The sequence below is a fragment of the Lineus longissimus genome, chromosome 7 (assembly GCF_910592395.1).
Source record: "Lineus longissimus chromosome 7, tnLinLong1.2, whole genome shotgun sequence".
NCBI lineage: Eukaryota > Metazoa > Nemertea > Pilidiophora > Heteronemertea > Lineidae > Lineus > Lineus longissimus.
In genome coordinates this window covers 11,210,230-11,226,535 of record NC_088314.1, presented here as the reverse complement: position 1 = coordinate 11,226,535, position 16,306 = coordinate 11,210,230, and the positions used below count along the sequence as shown (strand labels likewise).

At 42.2% G+C, this 16,306-nt stretch overlaps 1 protein-coding gene across 2 annotated transcripts in view; it reads left to right on the top strand.

The window, feature by feature from the left end:
* The window catches only part of LOC135491404 (replication initiator 1-like), a 109,330-nt gene extending 94,258 nt beyond the window's left edge, over positions 1-15,072 (top strand). Inside the window, exons 4-6 of one of the 2 annotated variants that reach the window (XM_064777256.1) lie at positions 12,785-12,859; positions 13,028-13,081; positions 13,621-15,072. In XM_064777256.1, coding sequence (XP_064633326.1) covers positions 12,785-12,859; positions 13,028-13,032 — 80 coding nt within the window. In that variant the 3' untranslated portion in view covers positions 13,033-13,081; positions 13,621-15,072. The remainder of the gene's footprint in view (positions 1-12,784; positions 12,860-13,027; positions 13,082-13,620) is intronic. The other variant, XM_064777255.1, reaches the window with a different exon arrangement.
* Positions 15,073-16,306: the final 1,234 nt, after the last annotated feature.

Sequence of the window (16,306 nt, the reverse complement as noted above, 5' to 3'; positions counted from 1 at the left end):
TTGACAAATACCATATTTGGGTAATGACATCACCAATCTAATTATAATACTGTAAACTGGCTTCTGATTGGTTGCTAAGGTCGCTAGGCAAATACCACAATGCATTATCCAAGATGGTTGCTCTTTAGCAGACAACCAAGGTAAATATCATCAAAACCTGCATTTTCTAACTGAATCCAATCAGTGAAAGACTTAATTACTAGTTTAACTCGATAAACACATATAGCTCATATATATTACATCTACATAGTATACATTTGCCTGTGGACTTTTTTGTTTTGGCCCTGTATAATCTTGAATGTTCACTTGCTAGCATTCTTTTTTCAGTAAAGTTGAAGAGTGATGGGTAGAACATGTAGCTGAAATTAGAGTATAATGTCTCAATGCCTTAATTGATTTTTTCTCAGGGTCTTCCATATTTACCACTGGGGGTCTTCCTTTTTTAACTTTTCAGAGGTCATCCATCTTCGGTCTTTGGGTCTTCGTTTTATACACACCCAATGACGGAGCAGGAACTAACTTTATTGTCTATATCTCAAATCTGCATAATTGATACATTCCACGAAATAAATGGCTGCATCTCACAGTACAGTGTCTATGGAAAGATAATATCATCCTTTAACATAGTGAAGTGGTAAAAAGGAAAAAAATGCATATGAATGGGTGATTTTGATCAAAGAGTGGAGGCCATTTATTGAAGTTTTTCCAGGTGCGCCGGTCAGCCTTTAGATTCTGTTGATGGGTCGCAGTACTTACAGATTATCAATGTATTTGTTCCAAATTTGATATTTCTAACAAGTCCAATTCATATTCTTTCACAAAGTAACTTTTTATTTAAATGAAAATTACAATATCATTTGCCAAATTGTTGGACCTCTCTCGGAACTAATTTAGTTGATCCAAGATGGCATATCATCTGTCAGAGTGAGATCAGAATCCACAACATGGTGCCCCGTGTGAGGATAATTGCAATGCAGCAGAAGACAATGTATGGATATTCACAGGATACTAATAGCCGAGGACCAATGGCAATGATATCGAATGGCAAACTTGCATGGAGGACAGTTTCGAAATAATTGCTAATCGCAGAGTCTCAAAACAACTGTTCAACTTCATGAGCTGGAGCTTGATTTACGTTCTCTCTGACTATATTTACCTCAGTCCTCATGGGCCATCCAGGGTTCTGGAGATAAATGAGTACTGAAGTTCGAATGGAAAAGATCTAGGAATCACAAGCTACAGCAGTTGGGAGAGCAATTTCGGAAGGTAGGGGAGCCCCCAGTGAGAATGAAATGTAAGTCTTAGTAAACGAAAGCGGGATCGCAAACGTCTCATGCGTTTTATTGAAAAGAAAAGTCCTGGTAAAAGTATTATAGTCCTGTGACCTATTATACACACAGTCCTGACTCTTTAAATAGTTGGGTGAGCATTTGAACAATAAACTTGACTGTCTACTTCACATAGTCTTTGTATCTACTATTTGGTTTAACTGCCCGACCTGACCTAGTTACAACTGGTCGTCTGGTTTCAACATGAACAACTGGTGGAATATGAATGTTCTGATTGTCGGTCTGATTGTGACCACTGTTATCAATTGGTATTGGAAACTGTTCATCTGCAGTTCTAACACTGTTGTCTGGAATCTTCTTGAGGTGGCTCCTGTTCCTTCTGAGGACGTTTCCATTCGCTGTCTTGACGTTGTAGGATCTGGATTGGTCTGTTCTGCCAACTACTTCTGCTGGTTTCCAAACTTTTCCGTTTTGGATGCGCACGTTGTCTCCCGGCAATAGCGGTTGGTATGGCGAATCTGGTGTTTTAGTATTGATGTTTACAAATTGGTGCCGTGACCAGCTTTCTCGTTAGCCTTTCAACATGAGCAACCCCAAGGGAGAACCAGGAGTCGAACCAAAAGAACTCGTGCAGACAATGAAACAGCAGAGGACGAACAAACGACGCAACTTCACACGGTTAGTGAACAGGATTTCCGATATCCTTTCTAAAGACCACCCGACACTGGAACAGATAGTGAATGTTCAAACGATTTTGGCAGTCCTCGAGGAGAATTTTTCGGATATCAAGGAGCTGAATAAGAATATCGAATTTAATCTTGTTAGTATCGACGAAGGTGATGCTGCTAGAGATGCCGAGGATGCTTTTGTGAAAAGTCCGTCGATAATCAGATGAATATCGTTAAAGCCAAGAACTTTTTAGCTAAATTCAAGTCAACAATGGATAAACCAGTAGTATCAGTGCCAAAAGGTCTAGTGGCTACTTCAAAGTTACCAAAATTAACGCTTCCGACTTTCAATGGTAACCTTACTGATTGACTGCCATTCTGGGAACGATACACAGCGGAAATCGACAAAAATTCGAACATTTCTGGTACAAATCGTTTTGATTACCTATACAGTTTGTTAGAAGGTGAAGCTTTGGACTCTGTTCGATCACTCATACCCTCAGCAGCGAATTACGTGATTCTCAAGAAAACATTGCTAGAAACCTTCGGAAAAGACCGAAAAATCATTCGTGCGCACGTGTTGCGACTGTTTCATTTGAGGAACCCAAACATGTCCGGAGCTGCACTTCGCTCGTTTTATAATCAAGTAATGACGGACCTGCGGAGTTTGGAAACACTAAAGGTTGACGTTGATAGAGCAGCTGGAATAATTGTACCTATTCTCGAGGAAAAACCACCTGCTGTTATTTGGGGAAACATGGCTGATCTTGACAGGACAGATGTGTACAATCTTAAGACATTCACTGACGGGTTAAAGCGCCAGGTCGAACGTTGTGAAACACAGACTGAGGATTTTGATATTACAGAGAGGAGAACTTTTGAAATCTGTCAAAAGCTACCAAATTCATCTGTAGATGCATTTATGGCACACACCAGTAACTGCGAAATTTGTGGTTCACCGAAACACCAACCAGAAAAATGTAATCTTTCTGCAAAACAGAAACGTGATTTGGTGTTTGCAAAAGGACTATGCCGATTGTGTTTGTTGCCAGGACACTTTTCTAGGAAATGTACAAGTTCGCTACAGTGTTCATCTTGCTGTGGACTACATCATACGTCACTGCATAGAATCGATTTCGGAAATCGTTCACGGTATCGTGCTCAGTCAAGAAAACGGTATAGTCGTGGGAATAGAAATTCGATCACGGAGATTACGCAATCGGCCCAGGAAACGCCAGGACCGATGTCGTGCTGCAGTTTGGTTCAGAATAAATCTACGAGTGCCGGTATGGATACGTTGGTGGAAAGTGATTCATACGCGAATATTGTTACGTCATCGATCATAGCTGATAACCCAGTGTTGGTGAAAACGGCCAGGGCTAAAATGGACTACAATGGTACGCAGGTAGAGGTTCGAATCTTCATGGACGAGGGTTCAATGTTAAGTTACATGCGTCAGGATGTCGCGTTATTACTTGGCATCCAGCCTAGGGGTTATATTGATCTCGGAATTCACGGATTTCAGTGTTATACGAAGGATCGCTATGGTTTGGCAACAGTAGGGATAATGACGTCTGATGGAATGACACGTGTTCCATTGTTGATCTCACGGGAGATAGTTGCACCCATCAGCCAACGTGGTTGGTGTAAGGCTAAGTCACTACCACCCATTCGAGGTTTCGAGTTAGCAGATGACTTTCGTGGAGAGCCATTTGTTGTGGATGTGCTGATCGGTGCTGACAATTCTTGGCAGTTTATGAAAGGAGAGACCATTGATGGCAATGGCCCAACAGTGCATAAGTCAAATCTCGGTGCATTGTTGTTAGGACCAGTTCATAAGGATAGGCCGATTGTGGCAGCTGATATCAGACCCATAATGTGTTTCTGCGGAACTCAACCGGGAGATGTGGACCTTTGTGGAGCGTTGTCCAACACGGATTTAGACAATCGGTTGTTGACATATTTTCGGTGTAGTGAAGTGGGTGTCACTGACGTCACTGATGACGTAGGTGGCGTAGATGAGAACTTTAAGGCAGCATATAGTGAAAAGATCGAATTTCAGGATGGGAAATACTCGGTGCCTCTACTGTGGAAAGAGGACCATGGGGAATTGCCATCCAATCTACGATTGTGCAGACGTCGTTTAGATCAGATTGTTGAACGTTTGCAGAAAACAGGGTTAATGAACGCTTATTGCAAGGTCATGAAAGAACACATGGATAAATGCTACGTAGAGGAACTCAAGGGTAATCCCTGGGACGAAGAACATTCACATTACATGCCACATTTTTTTGTGCTCAAAAACAGGAATTATGTGAAATTCTTGTGGTTTCGCGACAACGACCTAACCAAGGACATTATTGCGTACCGCTACACCACCGTAGTGTTCGGTCATACTTCATCGCCTTTCTCTTTGGGCATTGTATTAGAAAAACATTTAGCGAAGTATGAGTGTGATGTTGCAATCGATCTGACAAGGAAGTTATACATGGATAATCCACTGACCAGTGTTGATCAAGATAACGAGGCAGTCAATTACTACTACAACGCACGCGCAATAATGAAACAGGGAGGTTTCAATCTTCGCCAGTGGTTAAGCAATTTGCCAGAACTGAATAGAATTCTTGAACTTGAAGGTACACAAATGAAGGAGAAAACCGTCAGTGTTTTGGGACTCGTTTGGAATTCAGTGACTGATCGTCTGGGATTTCCCAAAAAGGGACTGATAAACACTTGCCGTGACGTCACAAAACGTCACGTATTGTCAGTGGCTGCTTCACATTTTGATCCGTTGGGACTTGTAACTCCGGTGATAATTAGAGCCAGACAATTCATAGCTCAGCTCTGGTGTCAGAAGTATGATTGGGACACTGCTTTACCGATCAAGGAAACTAAAGTGTGGTTTCCGATCTTGAGAGATTTAGAACAGGTTCATGAGATTGAACAACCTCGTTATTATGGCATGGACAAATATCTACCAGTGCAAATACATAGCTTTTCGGATGCGACACCTGCAGCTATTGGGACTGTAGCTTTCATAAAACAGGGGTCAACTGTCACATTTCTTGGCTCCAAGGGCAAGATTGTTGGCCCAAAGTCGAAGATGACCACTCCTCAGTTGGAATTAAGCGCAATGGTACTTTGTGCGAAGTATACTCGTAATTTGATGGCGGTGTTGGAATCTTGTTACCAGCAGGTGGCAGTGCATTTCTGGTCAGACTCATAAATAGCGCTGCATTGGGTAAACTCTGATAAGACATTGAAATGTACGATTGCCATGAAAGTTGATACAATTCATAAGTTGAGTGACGTCAGTGATTGGCGACATGTCGGAAGTGGCGATAATCCTGCGGATTTGATATCACACAGTTGTGACGTTAAGCATTTGATAGCTTCTAGTCTATGGAACTCGGGTCCAGATTGGCTTGCGACCCAGGAACAATGGGACCTGTGGAAGTCTGGATTTAATTCAGAAAAATTGCTTGCCGCTGCTATTGAAATTGACACGTCTGACCCACCTCACATCACAATGGATATAAGTAAAGTGATCGACATCAGTAGATTCGATAATCTCGAGCAACTATTACATGTTACTGTCTACGTTCTGAGATTCGCACGCATTAGCCAGGAGACACAACACACAACCGTAGGAGAAATGGAACAGGCCGAAACTCTTTGGGTGAAAGCAGTTCAGTGTTCATATTTTTCTGAGGCCTTGGATTACTTAAATCAGGACAAACCAAGCGGACGTATTCCGTGTATTGTGCAACAGTTGAATATTGTGCTAGACACAAAAGGTGTTCTTCGTGGCGCGGGGAGATTAGGTAATGCTGTGTCACTAGACAGTAATGCGCGTAAACCTGTGTTGTTACCTCGGAAATGTCACTTTACTAGACTTGTGATCAAAAGAGCGCATGCGCGCGTTCTTCATGCTGGATTAGGTTCAACCGTAGTTGCTGTGCGGAAACGGTATTGGATTACTGCAACGCGTGCAGAGGTTAGGTCAGTGTTGAAATCATGTGTAATCTGTAAACGTGTTACAGGCACTGCGTACCGGTTACCACAGAGCCCTGATCTACCCGAATACCGTATTGATGCGACCAAAGCGTTTAGTAACATTGGTATGGACTTCACGGGACATCTTCTAGTGAAAGATCGCGATGGACATGTGTTCAAAGTTTACGTGTGTTTATTTACATGTTTAGGAACTAGAGGTGTAAACCTTGAACTGGTCAATGATTTGAGCGCCGATTCGTTCATCAAAGCATTCAGAAGGCATTGTGGCACTTATGTTGTTCCAGATAGGTGCTTCTCCGACAACGCAGCCAATTTCAAGTCGGGAAGTAGTGAAATCGAAAAGTTATTAAGGCGTGTGGCGAGTTCAGAAGTGCAAGAGCATTTTATTGCAAAGTGCATTAGATTTGATTTCATACCGGTACAGTCCCCCTGGTGGGGAGGTTCTTGGGAACGTCTCATAGGCGTAATGAAGTCAGTACTTAGGAAAGTGTTAGGCCGGGGATTGATTAGTTTTGAAGAAATGTACACATTGATCAAAGAGGTTCAGTCCGTCCTGAACAATATGCTATTGAGGTATGCAAGTGGATCAATAGAAGATCCCAAACCTCTGACACCTTCAATGCTATTGTTTGGCTACGAGACTGATGAGTTGCCACATGAGTTGGTTGATGAAACTGACCTTGATTGGTCACAAGTTGGGACTGCTGACTTCATTACGAGGGCAGAACGTAAGCGCACTCAATTGCACACTCATTTTGTGACAAGGTTCAAGAATGAATACCTAAGCTGCTTACGTGAGAGACACGCTTACCAAGTGCGTAAACATTGTCCAAGTGATGATATCATTAGTGTAGGTGACGTAGTACAGGTTCATGAGGACAATATACCCCGTACACGTTGGAAACTAGGCCTTGTAACTGAGCTATTGTTCGGCTCTGACAGTAGAGTCAGAGCAGCCAAAGTAAAAAGTGGGAATTGTTTTACTAGCAGAGCAATTTCGAAGTTGTATCCGTTAGAAGTCAGATCAGAATCTGTTAGACAAACTGTGTTAAGTGAATTAAAGTCATATGATGATGCCGGGGAACCTGAACTTAGATGTAGCAAGCGCCCTTCGGTGGCAGCGACGAGAAGCAAAATTGCAGCGCAGTTGGCCGGGGCGGAGGATGTGTAAACTAGGTTTACAGGCCACCGTAGACAAATTCACTGTAGTGAAATATGACATGCATTTACGGAGTCACGTGGTTTATATGTTCACCCTTGTAATAATGTTGTAATAAAGATCACTTCGCATGTGGAGTCACAAGAAGCACGTAGTTCCTCTTGCGTTTGTCCCTGTGGGCCCTAACAGGAATCTGGTGTTTTAGTATTGATGTTTACAAAGAGTTCATCAGCGACTACAGGTATTTGTGACCTTAGTCTGCGACCTAGGAGTAATTGCGCTGGCGACTCCAAGTCGTTGCTTCGCGGCGTGTTGCGGTATGTTAGCAAGGCTAGGTATGGGTCTTGTCCTGCCTCCTTTGCTTTCTTTAACAAGTTTTTCATGGTTTGAACTGTTGTCTCGGCTAAACCGTTTGATCGAGGGTAATGCGAGTCGATGTCTTGTGGCAGAATCCCCACTTGTCACTAAATTCTCGAAATTTGCGACTGATATATTGTGGACCATTGTCAGTTAGTAGCGATTCCGGAATGCCGTGTCGCGTCAATGATTGTTTGATAAGTTTGATAACAGTTTCTCAACGCTTGTCTTCGAGCATATCAATCTCAAAGAATGCAGAATAAGCATCGACGATTAGGAAATAGTCCTTGCAGTGAAAATAGAATCACTGGCTGTTTGTTGCCATGATCTAGTTGGAGTTTCTTGTGGTTTCAATGGTTCCTTTTGTTGTTTTCGAGAGCGTCTTTGACAAGTACCACATTTCGAAATCTTGTTGGTAAGATCCGAAGACATGTGTTGTGTAGTACCACGCAACTGCTTAGTGAGACCACTGTATGTATGTCCTATCATGTAACTGTAAAGTGAGACTGAGAGACCAGAAGTAGAATGATAAATAAAACCAATCATGTTATTGTTATATGCTATTAAATCCGTCTTCATCAACTTTCTACAAAGTCTACTATACAACACATTGCGACGAGGATGGGATATAAGAAATTATGTAACCAATACGAGGTATTTTTGAGGCATGATGAACTTTTGAAACCCAAGAAAACGAACTTTGAAAAGTGTTGATCCAGACCCATCACATAGACCACACAGTACATTGACTTTGTATTTACTGCATAAGCATGGCTAAAAATTTAAAAGCACCAGAAGAGCTGAATATGAACGCTTCAGATCAGGCCACTGAGTGGCAGCAGTGGGTAGAGGCATTCGAGATCTACGAAGTTGCCACCTGGTTGGATGCCAAGGATGATAAAATCCGTAGGGCAACCCTGCTTCATTGTATTGGGGCTTTGGTTGAACGCATATTTACAATGCTCCCCAGAGAAGAACACATATACCAATGCCAAGGCGGCATTGCAAGCATATTTCATGCCAAAGAAAAATGTCATCGCGGAAAGATACCGGTTTCGACAGCAGGCACAGGGCCCGAATGAAACGATCGATCAGTATATCACTGCATTGCGTGACCTCGTTCGTTCCTGTGACTACGGGACATTGTAGAATGATCTCCTACGGGACCAAGTGGTAGAAAAATGCAGCAACGATGACCTAAGGGTCAAACTGCTAGGCCAAGACAAGTTAACGTTTGAGAAAATGATAATCCCAGCACGAACTGATGAAACCGCCCGCCATGAAACGAAGAACATGACCGAAAAGAAATTCGCTGAAAAGGCATTACGTGTAGAATCGAAGCCTGGCAAAGGCAAAGGCACTTCAGCTACATGTAGTACGCTGAATGTTTCAGATGTGGTTATACAGACCACACACCAGACAAGTGTGGAGCGTTGTCGGCAGAATGCTCCTACTGTAAAATAAAAGGACATTATGCATTTAAATGCCGTAAGAAAAAGAGGTCCAAAGGTGAGGGCTCATCATATCATTCTGATCATGATAAGCCGAGACCTAAAAATGCCAAAGGTCGCAGTGGAAAGATGAAGACTATAAGAAATGTTGATGACACCTGTTCTGAGTCCACTTATGCTGGTGCGGACCTGCAATGCCTGGGGTACTTTGTCGCGAACATTATGTTAAACAACATGATGGTGAAGATCTTGAACCGCTACTAGGAAGAAAGTCATCATTCAATCTGAACATCCTACGACAGGATAGCGTAAACAAGGTCAACGAAAACGCTGAAAGTGACCCATACTCCAAGCTGCTAGAGGAATTGAAAGATGTGTTCGAAGGGAACAGGCATATTCGTGACTTCGTGCACAAAGTTATGATTGATCCTAACGTGTTGAGCCAGTTGCTCAGCGCCTACGTCGTAAACCATACGTAATGGATGAGGCCATTGACAAAGAAGTTGATAAAATGGTTGAAATTGGTGTGATCGAGCGGATTGAAGAGGGGTCCAAATGGATTTCGAACCTCATCACTGTCCCTAAGAAGGACAAAAATGAAGTCCGCATATGCTGTGATTTGCGTGAAGCAAATAAAGCCGTGATACGTGAACCCTACCCCTTGCCCAGGGTAGAGGATATCTTGGCGAAGCTAGAAGGTGCCAAAGTTTTTGCCAAACTCGACGCCAAAATAGCATTTTGGCAGATAGATTTGCATCCTGAGTCCAGGTTGCTCACCACATTCATCACAAAAAAGACACTAACTGCTATTGTCGTTGCCCCTTCCGGTTGGCTTCGAGTTCCGATGCCTTTCAAAAGGCTATGGAAAGTATTTCTGGTGATATTCAAGGAGTAGTTATGGAGTGTGACGACATGATTCTTTTTGCAGATTGTCATGAAAAGTTGCTGAAAATACTGCGCAAAGTGTTTGAGCGGTGTAGAGATCGCGGTGTTGTGTTGAATTGTCAGAAAACTGAGCTGGACCTTAGCCAAATTGAAGTTGTGGGACATCAGTTCTAGGCTGATGGCGTCCGGCCGTCGAAATCTAAAGTTCAAGCAGTCTTTAAGACACCACCACCTTAGGACGTCAGGGAACTATGATAATTTTTAGGCACTTGTGGTTATGTGCAGAAATTTATTCGTGACTATTCTAATATTTGCTGACCATTGCGCAAATTACTGTGGAAAGACTGCCCATGGCAGTGGTCAGATGAACAAAACCGTGCGTTTGTGAAACTGAAACAAGTTATCAGTGAGGTACCTTGTCTTGCCTACTATAAGATAGGCACACCAACCGCATTGATAACGGATTCGAGCCCATTCTGGCTGGTTGGTGTTCTCCTGCAAGAACAGGAGGACATGACTGTTAGGGCACTCACATTGGAATGGCCAAGACGGGGTCAGTCGTTCTCCGCGAGAGGGCGTACTTTACAAATTAACGACGATTTCCCTTGCGTTTGGACACTGTCTTGTCGCTGCTTTTCGTGCTTTTGCCGCGGTTATACTAGCATGAGTAGTTTGTGCCTTTTCATTTTATTTGTTCCGAAATACTAGCGTTGGGATTGCTGTTCGCCATCATGTAATCGGTAAATATTATTGCTTTACGGTCTGGATGATTTAGGGAAAAGTATTGTAGAAGACGAACAAGTTTTTTTCGTTGATTCTGTGAGAAAAAGACGCTTACCCGTAGGTCTACCGGTACCACAGAGTACAGACCTTTGCGTTTGCATCATCATTCATCCAATCAATGCATGGCGTGTTTGTCATTGACACTGTCGAGTGTGTGCAGACTTAAAGGCGTTCAGGCTATACAGGCTACATCATGTCTGTGTAAGCCTAGTGTCACTCTCAGCTCAGTCTTACTCTGTGGCTGTTAATTGGGTGTGCGTTCATCATGATATTGTATTGCCAACACGTCATGGATCTGGAGTGCATACTATATATCGGTACTAGGCCTAGGTCTATATCACCACTTAGAAATAGACGAAGACGGAATCGGTGCCAAAACAAATCGAATGCGCACACTCGGAATACGTCAGAAGGCCTAGTAAGCCGACTTCGGACAGTGCCTAGAGAGACACGGCGATCCTTTGTTCAAGGGTCAGTGCAAACTTCTTCGAATTCGTCTATCAACGTAATGACGTAACTGGTGAAATAACGAGGAGTAGGCCTAGTGGTGAAACAATATTGCGCAATGTTATTTTGGTAGAAGGTTGTGGCAGTGAAGGGACTGTGTGCATGCACTTGAGGGAGTGTGTTCATCCAGATAGGCCTGTTTGAAGAAGAGGAATCGGCTCCAAAACAATTTAAACAATGAGTGCACACACCCAGAACATGTCACTCGTCAGAAGGCCTTAGCTGACTTTGGACAATGCCTAGGGACACCACGCTCTTGTCAGCACCAAAACAAACTTCTTCGAATTCGTCTATTTATAGGACCTTTGCAGTATTGCCAGATACGCCGGCACCACCTAGGGTCGCCAAAACAAACCATGTTTACAATAGATCTTCACAAAAAAGGATGCACATTGGCTCGAGACCACATTCGAAAGTCGGTCACTCGGGTCAGCGGGTAGCACGTGTGCACAGCATGATGCACTGTCAAGATGTTTTACTATTTGTCATACAATTTTTTTAAGGATATTTGATTGACGGGACGCAATAGCATCGGCCAGCATCACCATGGCAATGACAGCATGAAAGAGGGTCGGCACCTCCAGCACATATCGTTTAAGATATGTTTCAAATCAGTTGAAAATTTTTTTTTCTACCACTTTATACATGTATTTCTTTTTGTTTTGTAGATTATGATTGCATTGGGTTACCAAATCTTGGTAACTCATGTTTTTTAAATGTGGCATTGCAGGCCCTCCGTGCCACCCCTGGGGTTTTTAATGCCACTTGTGCCCACACTCAGTCAGTCAGTGTTTTGAAGAATGTAAAATCCGTAAGTATTTACTAACAGCCTTTTATTTTACAATAAAATACTGTTACTACTGTTGTCCATTCATGATAAATTATTTGTCCGCATCGTTTTTGGGATATGGATGATGGAGTGTAAACGAGTGGACTGGATGGTCAAACTTTTTCAATACAAATTTTTGATTTAATTGATCTGTTATCGCTTGGAATTGAAAGTCATGGCATCGGTCGTTTTTTTTAAAAAACTGCTTGTCATTTTTTGGCATATGATATTTGACCCTTTATATCCTAACCGGCCGATATTCGGCCACTCATTTTTGTCTAGTTTCCTAGCCTAGCTGCCTGCCAGTATGTACCTAATCTCAAGCAACACCATCGCCATCATGAAACTAAGGCTGGTTTTCGGGCGGTTTAGGGATATGGTGGTGCAATATACTTGTTTTCATCCGTTTGATGAAATAATACTAGTGAAATTAATTAGCTGTCTTGTACATGGGGGGGGGGGGGGCATTTGGAGGTCGTTTGGGGTGAAAATTGCTGAAATACTGGGAAACACAAAAAAAATTTCAAGGATTTAAAGAGTTAAAACAGAATAAAATCTTTTTTTCATCTGACTCTGAGTTGGGCTTTGTGCTGGGTCAAACTTCTTTTCTTAAAATTCATACTGTATGATGTATGAAGTTTAACTTCATACACAAGCTCAGCTCCTGCATCATTCAGTCCATAAAGCTTTTTACTTCTCGTGCTACATGTATGTAAAGGCAAAAAAGGTTTGACTGTCATTGTCTGCACTTAGACAGTCGCAGAAATGTTTCTTATGTCTTTATGATGAATATGATTGTCGAAATGTTTTCAAAGGATTCAAATTGTTATTTTTTGCAGAGTGTGTGATAAACATGTGTAAAGAAACCTTTCGTAAGATGCCAGAAGAGCTTTACAACAATCTTGGACTGGGAGGTAAGAAACATGCAATTTTTAAATTGCCTTTTAACCATTCATGTCTTCTCCATCATTTCATCTTCCGACTTCGTCGTGGACAATCTGCACAGCAAACAGCAATTAGATAACTTTCATTTGACAAATGTTATGTTATTTCATATTGAGGCCATCATAAACTTCTTGTAGGATGAGTTGCCGCAGACAGAGATGAAAACCATGATGAATGTCTGTGAGCCAGAGGTGGGTCTGAAATTTGACAAATGGTCAGCCTTATTGATGGTATCTCTCCATGAAAGTACAGCACATGACAGGCGAGAAACTTGAAGCGAATTGGGTTAAACTGACCGGCTGCAACCAAATACAGTGCCTAGAGATGATTTTGAATCACTTCATGCATTGTCCTGTGGATAGTCATGAAGCAATAAAAAACCTACGTACAGAGATGGGTACATTTTCAGGCATATGGAATAATTTGTGCTCAGAGGAACGCAGTGGCACAACGTTTTAAGCATCAACATTGTGATCGGGAGGTCCTGGGTTCGATACCCGGCATGTGCCACTTTGTAACTCTTACCTTCTGGATAGGCTGGGTAATGAAAGCTCTTTTAAAGCGCCATATAAAATTCCTTGTTATTATCGTTATTTGGGCTGATTTTGTTGGGAAACACGAAAATATGTCACTTGATTGTCCACTGCATTCTTATTATACACTTAATTTGTTATCAAAGTAAAGCATTATCATCACATCATAGATGAAATTTTATAATTTGATTTTCCAGGCTATGATTTGTTTAGTACAACAATGCGAGGGACTTAACAAAATTGAGGCGGATGTTCTTGAGGCAGTGTCGGTGCATGGAAGAAACGGAAACATTGGATTAAGGATTTATTTCATAGTGAATTACACAATCACAAATGGATTACACACGTTCTGGATTAGACTAGTTACTGCTGCAACTGACATTTTTGCAGGTGCTCACTCGTAGGCGATTCCTTGATGTCTTCCTTGGATTTTACATGATATTATGTCATTTTCGCCAACATCGGGTTTTGGCGCCAAGACGTTTGTTCCTAGAACGGTTGATTTAAATGCTGAATGTGGTCAGTTTTAATTTATATCGCAGGTGTCTACCCAAACAATTTTAGATGCTTTCTGCTGAATCTTCTACTACTACTGTTTTTACTGGGGTTTCATCGATGTTTTTTGGTGGAGTGTGACACTAAAGTAATAGGCAGCTTGTTATGCCCCTGCCAATGCGTAAAGCATATGTTTTACCAATGTCCGTCAGCCGGTAGGCGTCAGGCGCCTGTAAACTTTTCGTTTCCGCTCATTTTAACGAGAATGCTTTGAGTAATAACCATGTAACTTTTTATGTGGGTAGAAAAAGATAACGTGTACAGTGGGCATTACAGACCAATAACTCTTTCACGATGTCAACTAAACCCAGTCAGCTATGACACCAGCTGCCCGGGGTTGTCTGAAAAACACTTCACTTTCCTAATACACCAACTCAATGTGCTCACCGGGGCATATGCTACGCCCTGCGTTGCTCTTGTTATTGCAGTATTTTTGTTCTTCCTATGGTTCACCTTTAAACTATTTTTCCAATCTCCAATCATGTTTGATGCTTTAGCCATTTTGTTTCAGCTCTCAGATAGTAGAAAAACCTGTTATTCATTATTTCTAGTAGCACAAGTCCTGGCACGAAATACCTTTCCCGCCATAATATCAGTACCAAGACGTCACAGGGTAGGTCCTAACTCCAGGAAACGCCTTACTAGTGCACTGTTCCACGTGAAAAGGGTCACTGCTTGGAGAGCTAAATGGGATCAACATCAGAAAGGCGCGATAATTCAGTCTTTGGAATTTTTCCTGTTTTTGTGCAATTTGTTGATGGAAACTACTTATGTAGAACAGGGGGTGACTGGGCAGCGGACAGCTGGGTAATATTGCCCTTAACCCCTTGCCTCCCTAGAGGGGACGATATATCGTCCCTGTATTTTGTCTCGCGTAGGAGGTACGATATATCGTCCCTATACTAATGCTTTAGTACAGAACTCTCGGTACACGTTAGACGCTATTGTACAGTGTATTCGTGTCCCTGGTGATCTGCAGAAGACTAGATTTAGTTTCATTCATAGTTTGCAGAGGGCGGTGCAGTTTGATTGGCGCTTGTGCAGCGTCACAGTACAAGAACTGATTAGCATATAAATTAATATTATGTTGTATTATTCGATCAATCAGTAATAGACAATAGTCAAAGGTTATCAATCAAGTTACGTTGATCATTAACAGGTTGTAACTGCATCAATTACAGTTCCATATACTTTGTTCAAATCAGAAAAATCAATCAATTAGAGCAAAATCAATCAAAAAATATTGATTATTACTGATTATTGATTACCTCTTACCCAATTGATACCCAGAAACAACGCCAATTGATAGCCAAGGTAATCAGCTTTACAAAAATGTATGGTTTTATTAATCGTACTTCCACCTATCAAATCCCCGTGTCTTTTGCGCTTACACCTATGAATTGCCGTGTCTAAATAGACCCGTGTGTCAAATCCCCGTGTCTATTAGCCCCATCGAGCTCGATGGGGCTAATCGGGGGCTAATTTAGACCCGTGTTCAACACGGGTTTTTTGATAGGTGGAATCTGAATAGACATGGCAATTGCAAGTTCTAAGATCCGACGACAGATGGCGCGGTGTAGTTGCCTCGGTATTGCGCATGCGAAATTCCCCTCCATCGGGAAAGAAACATAGGAGAGCTCCCTACCTACAGCACACCTGTCGCCGGGGCTATTAACCATTATCTAACACAACTGATAGGTGTAAGTGCGCCGCGGGTTTTTTGACACACAGCGAAGACACGGGTCTTGAAAAAACGGGGTTTTATGATAGGTGGAACTATGACTTTAAATCAAGGATGCATAATGAAGGAGGTACAATATTTAAAAGTATTTTTACGTTATTTTGCATAAAACTGGTAAAAAATCTCGGTACATCGCGTTACATAGGCCTCGGGAGCCAAAGGGTTAATAATGCCTGAGGTCCTTTAATAATTTTGGTACCAACCCAAGTGCTTGAAGTGGTTGGAATACCATAACCTATGCAGACACGTGAGGGCCATTTACACGAAACCAGTGATCTTGACCGATCCAGATCATTCTAGATTGGTTTGCCGCATTTAACCTTTTGACTCCCAAAACTTGAAAATCACGGGATCCCAGGGTGGTCACGTGGTTGCGAAATTGGGTCTGACGTTCACGATGTATAGCGCCCGCATACAACCGCCAAAGTCCGGTGACGAGGCACCATCTACCCAGGTATGCTCTAACTGACCCTACTGTACATCAAACACGCTAAAACCAGCAATAAAATAGCGTCCCAGCTCAAGGGAATAAAAATATTACTGAGACCGACCTGTCGGTCGTTGGGAAAAAAAACATTATTTCAAAA